Below are 11,756 nucleotides of genomic sequence, written 5' to 3' on the forward strand. Positions count from 1 at the left end.
TCACACAGGAAATCAGTTCAAGTTGCAGTTTCCGACCTCCCACCGAACCGGGACACGTTTCCTTCAGCTCTCCTCGGGTTTCATCCTCGGTCCAGGACTCAGTTTTAAAGCTTCAGGCTGAGGGACCAATCAGACCCGCTCCATGTCTTTGTTCAGAGTTTACATCAGCCTCACTGCGCTCAGGCTGCTGGGCCCAGTCAGTCACCACAGTCCAGCCAAATGTAGGACCCATAAGCCCACTGAGGCTCAGCCATGTTTCATTAGCATGCAGTGCTAACTAGCAGCTAGCATGGTACCTTTCTCATGTCGGCCATTTAACCTGCACAGCTGCCATTATGGGGCCTTCATGCAACCCAGGAACCCAAACTGGACCCAACAGATTTCACATGGGACCCTGGGATGAGCTTTATTCATCTTTCCCAGATGGGTCCCACTTTAGGTCCAAACCTACATCTGCAGTGGAATCAGAGCAATCCTTATTGTCCCCATATAGGTCTCACTTTATGTTTAAATATGGGACCCAGATGAGTGTCTTCCCCCAATGGGTCCCAAACTGGCCTCATAGTAGCTGTGTCATCCCTACATGGGGCCCTAACCAGCAGACGGCCCAGTGTGGGGCTGACTTCCTGTTTCTGGTTTTCAGTAAACTTCTCGCCGCGTTTCTTCTTCTGCACTGTGCTATTTTCACTTTTATGCTATTCAGCTCGTTCTGCTAACGGGTAGAGTTAGGGTTAACCCTTAACCCTTAACCCTAACCTTACCCATCATCCAGTTTCTGAGCCGTCAGGGAGGAAACACGGCAGCAGCCATTTTGAGGCTGGACAGTTAAACATCTCTTTGCTCTGTAGGTCAACATGCTACTGCTAGCCTAGATGCTAACTAATAAGTCAAAATGCACCAGTAAACTAGTTCCTGATTTTACAAAACAACACTTGACTTAAGAGCGTAGCATTTTAATTTCAGGTTGTACAAATCAAGATGTTGTGTTTTTGCAGGGCAGGTGAAGGTCAGGTTGTCCTCAGGGTGAATCGATGCTCTTCACTCTTCACTCTGCAGCCTGTGGATTCCCAACACGGCCAGAGCCAGAACCTCCAGCAGAACCTCGGGGAACCGGTCCCACGCCGCACTCAGCTCCTCCAGCGTCTCACTGGACCCACAGAGGACATCCGCCGCCCAGCGCAGCTCCCCGTCCTGCTGCAGGGGGACAGGGGGACACGCTGGGAGACTGGGCTCATCTCCGTCCTTCAGGCTGTCCACCTGGAGACACAAGGAGACAGGATGAGGGACAAGGAGGGACATGGAGACAGGATGTGGGACATGGAGACAGGATGAGGGACAAGGAGGGACATGGAGACAGGATGTGGGACAAGGAGGGACATGGAGACAGGATGTGGGACATGGAGACAGGTTGAGGGACAAGGAGGGACATGGAGACAGGATGTGGGACATGGAGACAGGTTGAGGGACATGGAGACACAAGGAGACAGGATGAGGGACAAGGAGGGACATGGAGACAGGATGTGGGACATGGAGACAAGATGTGGGACAAGGAGGGACATGGAGACAGGATGAGGGACATGGAGACGGGATGAGGGACATGGAGACGGGATGAGGGATATGGAGACGGGATGAGGGACATGGAGACGGGATGAGGGACATGGAGACACAAGGAGACAGGATGAGACTTCAGGCAGGAGAAGCATTCTCAGGATTCTCAGTCGATGTTTGGTGAGACAGGACGTTGACATGTCTGAGAGAAAAGTAGACGAACCAGTTGGATGAGGACAGTGAGAGTTTCAGGACTACAGGAGGTCAAAGGTTGCAGCATTATCTCTGGCAGACCTGCAGAAAACAGAAGAGAAGTCAGAGGTTTTTTCTCAACTCATTCAAATATCAACAAACATTTTCTGGCAGACTCACCGTTCATGGCGCAGACCAGAAGATGGACAGCGTCCCTCTCCTTGGAGGACACGTTGGACTCATCCAAGACGTCCATGAAGGACGAAACGACCTTGGACGGGGGACGCTCTGGCTGTCCTTTGTTGCTCTGGTCCAGCTGACAGGAAGAGGAGAAGAAGAATCACCGTCTGATCAGATCTGATCAGGTCTGGAGGCTAACAGCTGACAGGAAGTTCAGGTCTGAACCGTTTCCTCCAGGAGACTCAGCGCCTCTCCTTCCTCCAGAACGTCCTGGAGGCCTTTCAGCAGGTCACGGCGAGTCGACACAGGAAGTTCCTCCAGCGGCTGCAGAACATTGTCCTTCATCCTAATCTCTGCAGGAAACAGCAGGAAGTTAGCAGCAGCGAGGTCACATGGTCAGTGATGGAGAGGAGGAGGATGAAGATCACCTTCTCTGGCTTGTTCCATCAGGTCAGAGTTCACTGCATCGTGGCTCAGACCTGCCAGCAGAACAGAATCAGGATGAAGTGACATCACCTGTTAAGCGGTTTTAGCCTCAGGTGAACGTCGGGGTTCGACGCCCGACACGCCGTCAGATGGAAACCAACCTCTTCGCTTGTGACTCCAGCTTTCTAAAGCGATTTCTGCAGAAGGTGAGAAGAAACAATGATTCCCCTGACAATGACCTGGAGGCCAGTGAAGGCGCGGCGGTGGTCCTACCCATCGCCCCGCCCTGCAGCACCACCTCCACCAGGCTGAAGGCGAAGATGGACTTCTCCGGCACAGTGAAGGTGGTGTCCTCCTTCGACTTGCCCTGATGGAGCGGGTCAAACCCAGGAGGAGACAGTACTTTACTCAGCGAACGTCACAGCAAAGCCAGCAGGGGGCGCACTAGGCTCTGCTACACACAGCTGCCTGAACAGAACCAGCAATGATCGCAGCGACTGCGGGTTCGATTCCCAGACATTTACTGCATTCTGCCTCTTGTGTCTCTACAACATGGAGGACGCTCAGCTCAGCCGGTCGTCCAGCTGCTGCTGGACAGACCAGGTCACCAGGTCCAGATGCAGAACATGGGACGATGCTGTGGCTGTATGACATCACTTCCTGCTCTGACATTGAGCTACAGAGAGGTTGGAGCTGAGATGTCACAGAACCACATAGATCTAGACCACATAGATCTGAACTGAACCCTGCAGTGGTGAAGCTCCAAACAGCTGCTAGTTGCTGAATCCAGAACTAGACATTCTAGATGTGTTCTGATTTAGCTTCTCTCACCTCAGACTTCGCATTGAACATTGCCTTTAAGCTGGCGGTGAAGCAGCCTTCCTTCTTGTGCTCCTTGATGATGGTCACAGGTCCAGAGTTATAAACCGTCTCATAAACGAAGGCCAGCAGGTCTTTTTTCTCCAGATTCAGCGCCTTCAGCGTCGTGTCGCCGATCGGCCTGCGGAGCGGCAGGTCAAAGGTCAACAGGACGTGGAGCCGCTGCTAAACCTCTTCATCACCTTTACCTGCCGCTGAACTTCTTCCACACGGATAAAAGGTTGACTCTCTTTTTGTTGATGGTGACGGACTCGGACAGGCCGTCCACCGAGTCGTATTCTGCAGAGAGGTTGGCTTCACCGAGTGCTGCGTGTTCTCCGTCCACCTTGCAGTTGCCGCTGGACTCCACCCACGTCTTGAAGTCCTTCACCAGGATGTCCTCCTCTAACTCTGTCAGGAAGCAGCCAGTCTCTACATCATGCAATTCTGCAGCTGCTGAGCTTCAGGTGACTCACCTGGGGAGAAGTCCTGGTCCCCCAGCAGCTCCGGCAGCGTGATGTTCATGGCCTTGTATGTTGGGTACTGGAAGAAGAATCCCTTTCGGACCCGAAACAGAGTCAGAACCTCCATCTTTTTGCTCAGGTTGCAGTTGGGGATCAGCTCATTCTGAGCGCCGATGTCCTTCACCAGAGCTTTGGTTTTAGTCGCAAACATCGTCTGGGGAGACACAACGTCCACAGGGATGTCAGAGTCCACAGAGACAATACGTCCACAGAGACACAACGTCCACAGAGACAATACGTCCACAGAGACACAACGTCCACAGAGACAATACGTCCACAGAGACACAACGTCCACAGAGACACAACGTCCACAGAGACAATACGTCCACAGAGACAATACGTCCACAGAGACACAAGGTCCACAGAGACACAAGGTCCACAGAGACACAACGTCCACAGAGACACAAGGTCCACAGAGACACAAGGTCCACAGAGACAATACGTCCACAGAGACAATATGTCCACAGAGACACAAGGTCCACAGAGACACAAGATCCACAGAGACAATACGTCCACAGAGACACAAGGTCCACAGAGACACAAGGTCCACAGAGACACAAGATCCACAGAGACAATACGTCCACAGAGACACAAGGTCCACAGAGACACAACGTCCACAGAGACAATACGTCCACAGAGACACAAGGTCCACAGAGACACAAGGTCCACAGAGACAATACGTCCACAGAGACACAAGGTCCACAGAGACAATACGTCCACAGAGACAATACGTCCACAGAGACACAAGGTCCACAGAGACACAACGTCCACAGAGACACAAGATCCACAGAGACAATACGTCCACAGAGACAATACGTCCACAGAGACAATACGTCCACAGAGACACAAGGTCCACAGAGACACAAGATCCACAGAGACAATACGTCCACAGAGACACAAGGTCCACAGAGACACAAGGTCCACAGAGACACAAGATCCACAGAGACAATACGTCCACAGAGACACAACGTCCACAGAGACAATACGTCCACAGAGACACAAGGTCCACAGAGACACAAGATCCACAGAGACAATACGTCCACAGAGACACAAGGTCCACAGAGACACAACGTCCACAGAGACAATACGTCCACAGAGACACAACGTCCACAGAGACACAACGTCCACAGAGACAATACGTCCACAGAGACACAACGTCCACAGAGACACAACGTCCACAGAGACAATACGTCCACAGAGACACAAGATCCACAGAGACACAAGGTCCACAGAGACACAACGTCCACAGAGACAATACGTCCACAGAGACACAACGTCCACAGAGACACAACGTCCACAGAGACAATACGTCCACAGAGACAATACGTCCACAGAGACACAAGGTCCACAGAGACACAACGTCCACAGAGACACAACGTCCACAGAGACAATACGTCCACAGAGACAATACGTCCACAGAGACACAAGATCCACAGAGACACAAGGTCCACAGAGACACAACGTCCACAGAGACAATACGTCCACAGAGACACAACGTCCACAGAGACACAACGTCCACAGAGACAATACGTCCACAGAGACAATACGTCCACAGAGACACAAGGTCCACAGAGACACAACGTCCACAGAGACACAACGTCCACAGAGACAATACGTCCACAGAGACAATACGTCCACAGAGACACAAGATCCACAGAGACACAAGGTCCACAGAGACACAACGTCCACAGAGACAATACGTCCACAGAGACACAACGTCCACAGAGACACAACGTCCACAGAGACAATACGTCCACAGAGACACAAGGTCCACAGAGACACAAGGTCCACAGAGACACAACGTCCACAGAGACACAAGGTCCACAGAGACACAAAGTCCACAGAGACACAAGGTCCACAGAGACAATACGTCCACAGAGACAATACGTCCACAGAGACACAAGGTCCACAGAGACACAAGGTCCACAGAGACACAACGTCCACAGAGACACAAGGTCCACAGAGACACAAGGTCCACAGAGACAATACGTCCACAGAGACAATACGTCCACAGAGACACAAGGTCCACAGAGACACAACGTCCACAGAGACACAACGTCCACAGAGACACAAGATCCACAGAGACAATACGTCCACAGAGACACAAGGTCCACAGAGACACAAGATCCACAGAGACAATACGTCCACAGAGACACAAGGTCCACAGAGACACAATGTCCACAGAGACAATACGTCCACAGAGACACAACGTCCACAGAGACAATACGTCCACAGAGACACAACGTCCACAGAGACACAACGTCTACAGAGACAATACGTCCACAGAGACACAAGGTCCACAGAGACACAACGTCCACAGAGACACAAGGTCCACAGAGACACAACGTCCACAGAGACACAAGGTCCACAGAGACACAACGTCCACAGAGACACAAGGTCCACAGAGACACAAGGTCCACAGAGACAATACGTCCACAGAGACACATCAACGCAGCTCTCTGTCCTACCACTAGAGGTCAGGGTTCTATCAGGACTCAGACCAGTGAAGCTGTTCTGGGCTCCCAGTCAGTTATTGGGACCATGTAGAGGAACCGGGTCTGAATCTCTGAGTTTAACGGTAATCTGAGCTGGATCATCATCATCATCATCATCATCATCATCAACAGACTGCTGACTCGTTCTGGATCATCTGAACCCGAATCCTCCGTCTCCATAGCAACCAATCAAAGTGGTCTTTCCTGAAGAAGTTCACAATCTGCCCAGAATAAAACCTGCTGCAGTTCATCCAGGAACACTGTTCCTGTTTCACTCGTCATGAAGCGTCTGCAGCTGCAGCTTCTCTGAACGAGGATCGTTAACCCGACAGCAGCAGGACCGGAGCTTCTGGACGAGTTATATCTAGACTAGAGATAAAGAAAAGAGTTCAGCCTTACCTCAGAGCTGCAGCAGCAGCAAGACGTTCAGCTCAAGTTGTGACCTGCTGCTTCTCTCTGCAGGGTCTTTATACTGGGGTCTGGGGCGGAGCCAGTTCAGATCGTTCCCCGGGCAACCAACACCACACCCTTCTTCTTCTTCAGCAGATAAACATAACATTATTCTCTCTTCGGAAAGGATCTGGCTGTAATCTGACCCAGGTCAAAGGTCAGCAGAAGGGCAGCTAATACCTCTGCAGACCCCACACACCCTGGACACAAACTGACTCATTTGTTGGGTTTTGTGTCTCTGGCAGGTTTTCCTCATTCAGTAACTGATGAGTCCAAATCACTGAGGATTTTCTACTGATGAATTATTAAACTGACAGTGGACCCGTCCACAGTTCATGACGGGTCAGAACCTCCTGATGAGACATGTGGAAAACAGAACCTGAACTGAACCGGAACTGAACTGGATCTGAACCAGAACAGAACCTGAACTGAACCGGAACTGAACCAGATCTGAAACAGAACTGAACCGGATCAGAACCGGATCTGAAACAGAACCGGAACTGAACCAGATCTGAACCAGAACTGAACCGGATCAGAACCGGATCTGAAACAGAACTGAACTGGATCTGAACCAGAACAGAACCTGAACTGAACCGGAACTGAAACAGAACTGAACTGGATCTGAACCAGAACTGAACCGGATCAGAACCGGAACTGAACCGGATCTGAAACAGAACTGAACTGGATCTGAACCAGAACTGAACTGGATTTGAACCAGAACTGAACCGGATTTGAACCAGAACTGAACCGGATCTGAACCAGAACTGAACCGGAACTGAACTGGATCTGAACCGGATTTGAACCAGAACTGAACCGGATCTGAACCAGAACTGAACCGGAACTGAACTGGATCTGAACCGGATTTGAACCAGAACTGAACCGGATTTGAACCAGAACTGAACCGGATCTGAACCAGAACTGAACCGGATTTGAAGATGCCTGTTTGATTCTCACCTGTTCAGATCTCTGTGATGCTAATGAACAGTTCTCCATAAGTAACCAATCAGGCAGCAGCAGATCAGTCAAAGTGCTGCTGCCAGAGTCCTGAGCAGTACCAGGAAATGGATCAGAACCAGACTTCCTGTTCCTGAACGTTCCCAAGAGTTGGGGGTGTTTCTGCTCCTGGTGTTGCTGTTTGCTCCTTAAGCTCCGCCTCTTTTTCATGCGGTTTCTTTCAGCCTGCAGCTGCTCAGGCTGATCTGACATGTTTGGACAGAACCGGCGCCTCCATGTCCTCATTCCTCTCAGAGCTGCAGGACGCCGCCATCGTTCGCTCCAGCTAACCAGAGCTTCTCAGTTCCAGTCCTCAGTCCTGCTCTAGATGAGCCTCTATTCCAGAACAGCTGATCCAAATGGTTGCATGACCTCTCCTGCAGCCATCAAGAACAGCAGGCTGTTAATCAGCCAGAGATTCAGTCCATGTGACAGAAGGGAAACATCTAAAACATGCAGGACAGTGAGCCTGAGAAACACCGGGCCAAGGACAGATGGTCCGATCCACGCCACCAGAACAATCAATCAATCAATCAATCAATCAATCAATGAAGTTGGTCTGTTCAGCAGCAAGGCTTTACAGCATAACAATAAAGTAAAATGTCAGAACACCATCAGTCGCCATCAGTGACATCATCAGGATCAGCATTACATTGTAATATATTGATCAACGTCTGATTGATTATTGGTCCAGAAGCAGCGCTAACCAGGTTAGCCTCAAAGGGGCTCAAGGTTTCAGATGATTCTCAGTTCTCTGGAAGTTTGTTCCAGATCTGTGAGCATAGAAGCTGAATGCTGCTTCTCCATGTCTGGTTCTGGATTCAGACCAGAACCAGAACCAGACATACTGATATGCTGATCCAGCAGGTCTTGAACCCGTCCAGCAGGGTTCTCTCTCTGCGCTCTGATTGGCTCCTGCTTCCTGCTGGACTTCCTGTCTCTGTCTGTTGATTTCCTGTCAGTTTCTCATCCTGCGTTCGGTTCAACTTCAACTTGGACCAGAATCCTGGCAGAACCGAGCCATCTGGACCCAGCAGGGCTGGTTAAAGGAGAACCGGGCTCAGCTGCAGCATCGGACCTGCTGCAGCAACTTTCCTTCAGCCGCTGCATCCTGAATGCACAGAGCAGCGTTATCACAGATCCTTCCTCCCAGCTGTCAGACCAGCTTCACATCCTGCTGGTGTTTAACCACCAGGCAGAGAAACGCCTCTGACCTCTGACCTCTGACCCCTCCACCTGGATCTTAATCTGGTGTAAATATTTGACCACTGTTGAATTAAGACAAACAGTAAATTTTCATTGAAATCTGAGTTTATTTTATAATTGATGGAAAATCAAAGTTGTAATTCTGACACTTTTATAAATGTTGGTGAATTATTGACCCAAATAAACTCCTGGATCCGTTGAAGGTTCTTTTCTTATTTCTGGTGAGCTAACAGAGAAACTGGAGCCAAAAATTCGGTAAGATTTTCAGTTTCCTCTTCCCCCCATGGCAGCATCAGTGTGTAGCTGCTCTCATCCGACTCATCTGTTGTACATGAACTCTGCGTTGTGTGAATCGGCAAAGGGAACCAGGAGACGAGGACACCGGGGTGTATTGCAGCAGTAGGGCAGGTTTATTCTGTTTAAAACAAAAATGCATCAGCACTCCAGTTCTTGGGCTCTGGCCTTCCCACACACACCTTAACCAATCAAAAGAACAAAAATGACCACATTGGCACGGTAAACTCAATAAATGTTATTAACGTGGGAATTAACTACCCAGTACAGTGATGCACTAAACATAAAACAGTTGGGGAACAACATATAACAACTTGTGAGTTCGGCAAACATACTTTTAAGGACATTTTGAATATTTTAACAGACAAACAGAAGACAACTTTGTACGCTCACCTCTCCCCAGCGCAGCTTGGCGCGAACTGAGGAGGGCAGCAACACACAGGATATGACGAGGAGACAGGAAACAAGAAAATAAAAGCTTCTCCGCCAAAATAAAATACAATTCAAAAACTAAGAAAAACAAATATACACAGGTAATGAGGATGGATTTGAGGTGAAATATAAACAGTTTTACACACTTGCTACAACTGTCGTCATGGAAACGCCTCCACTCATGTCCCAGACGGCTCAGTCAAAGTTTCCTGTTGCTGTGTGTCACAGCAGCTGGACTAACTGCCCCGTTGCCCCGCCTCACCTCAGTGTTTCTGCAGGATTCAGTTTTATTATAACTAATTATAACTGATTATTTATTATAACTGATTTGTTGAACCTGAAGGATTTCATATAAAGGACTTTAATCAATCAATCAATCAATCAATCAATCAATCAATCAATCAAATGTTATTTGTATAGCCCATTTCAGCAGCAAGGCATTTCAAAGTGCTTTACATCATTACAAACACAGAAACACAAAACAATATAGAATCAATAATCAAAACACAGCATTAAGTCAAGTTCCATCAATAAATTTGTAATTGATTACGTTTCAAATACAATTCTAAACAGGTGGGTTTTTAGTTGAGATTTAAAAGAAGTCAGTGTTTCAGCTGTTTTACAGTTTTCTGGAAGTTTGTTCCAAATTTGTGGTGCATAGATGCTGAAAGCTGCTTCTCCTCGTTTGGTTCTGGTTCTGGGGATGCAGAGCAGAACCAGAACCAGAACCTGAGAGGTCTGGAAGGTTGATACAACAGCAGCAGATCTTTAATGTATTGTGGTGCTAAGCCGTTCAGTGATTTATAAACTAACAACAGGATTTTAAAGTCTATTCTTTGAGCTACAGGGAGCCAGTGGAGGGACTTTAAAACTGGTGTTATGTGCTCTATCTTCCTGGTTTTAGTCAGAACGCCAGCAGCAGCATTCTGGATCAGCTGCAGCTGTTTGATTGATTTGTTGGACAGACCTGTGAAGACGCTGTTGCAATAATCAATACGACTGAAGATGAAGGCATGGATGAGTTTCTCTAGATCTGGCTGAGACATTAGTCCTTTAATCCTGGAAATGTTCTTCAGGTGATAGAAGGCCGACTTTGTAACTTTAAATCATTTCAAGACTAAAACACATGCTGGAGGTTCTGCTGAAACCTGCAGAACCTCCAGCAACATTCCTCACCGGTCTGGGCCCGGTGAGGAATGTTGCTGGAGGTTCTGCAGGTGTCAGCAGATTTTTGTTACATAATCATTTTGCTTCAGGATTTTTCTCACTGTTTCATAAGAGCAGCAAGTCTGGACAGAACCTGGACAGAACCAGAAGCTCCAACTTCCTCAGCTCTGTGAATCAAAGTGGAGGTTCTGACCCAAACGGGTCCAGCTGGGATTGGGGTCATAAATCAGTTTTTAGTAAAGCTGATGCTTGTGATCATCAGGAAAGTGATAATAAAAGTAAAACATCTTTCTTCTGTTTTCACTAAATGAAGCTTTAAATGATTAATGATCAGAATCTGACTGGAGCCAAAACAAGCAGACTGTAGGAATTTAGATTTAATAAATCAGAATGTTCATTTACCCTTTGAAATGATTATAATTAACCTAATAATTATTTATTATTAAATAATTATTAATAATTATTATTAATAAGAGGGGCCAAATGGGTCGGGTGCAGTGTGTGATGGGTGGCAGCCGAGGGAGGGGGCCCTGGCGGTCCGATCCTCGGCTGCAGAAGCTCTTGGGACGTGGAATGTCACCTCTCTGGTGGGGAAGGAGCCGGAGCTAGTGCGTGAGGTCGAGAGGTTCCGGCTAGAAATAGTCGGTCTCACCTCGAAGCATGGCTCTGGTTCTGGAACCAGTCTCCTTGAGAGGGGCTGGACATACTTCCACTCTGGAGTTGCCCAAGGTGAGAGGCGTCGGGCAGGAGTGGGCATACTTGTTGCTCCCCATCTCGGCGCCTGTACGTTGGGGTTTACCCCGGTGAACGAGAAGGTAGCCTCCCTCCGCCTACGGGTGGGGGGACGGGTCGTTTGTGCTTACGGGCCGAACGACAGTTCAGATTACCCACCCTTCTTGGAGTCCTTAGAGGGGGTACTGGAGAGTGCCCCTCCTGGGGACTCCCTTGTTCTGCTGGGGGACTTCAACGCTCATGTGGGCAATGACAGTGA

The 11,756-nt window shown here is 49.0% G+C and overlaps 1 protein-coding gene and 1 long non-coding RNA gene across 2 annotated transcripts; one reads left to right on the plus strand and one right to left on the minus strand.

The window, feature by feature from the left end:
* Positions 1–937: 937 nt before the first annotated feature.
* On the minus strand, positions 938–6,754 carry LOC116723973 (uncharacterized). Its single transcript, XM_032569229.1, has 11 exons — positions 6,623–6,754; positions 3,681–3,882; positions 3,414–3,615; positions 3,178–3,346; positions 2,620–2,713; positions 2,508–2,543; positions 2,349–2,399; positions 2,146–2,273; positions 1,921–2,056; positions 1,772–1,842; positions 938–1,257 (listed from the first exon to the last, which is right to left on the minus strand). Exons 2-11 carry the CDS (start codon positions 3,877–3,879, stop codon positions 1,039–1,041), a joined length of 1,305 nt encoding a protein of 434 aa, XP_032425120.1. The 5' UTR covers positions 3,880–3,882; positions 6,623–6,754; the 3' UTR covers positions 938–1,038.
* LOC116723987 (uncharacterized) lies at positions 1,257–1,677 on the plus strand. Its single transcript, XR_004340087.1, has 3 exons — positions 1,257–1,407; positions 1,438–1,520; positions 1,551–1,677. It is a non-coding gene; the product is annotated as an uncharacterized LOC116723987 (long non-coding RNA).
* Positions 6,755–11,756: the final 5,002 nt, after the last annotated feature.

This window comes from Xiphophorus hellerii, chromosome 8 (genome assembly GCF_003331165.1).
Source record: "Xiphophorus hellerii strain 12219 chromosome 8, Xiphophorus_hellerii-4.1, whole genome shotgun sequence".
Taxonomy (NCBI): Eukaryota; Metazoa; Chordata; class Actinopteri; order Cyprinodontiformes; family Poeciliidae; genus Xiphophorus; species Xiphophorus hellerii.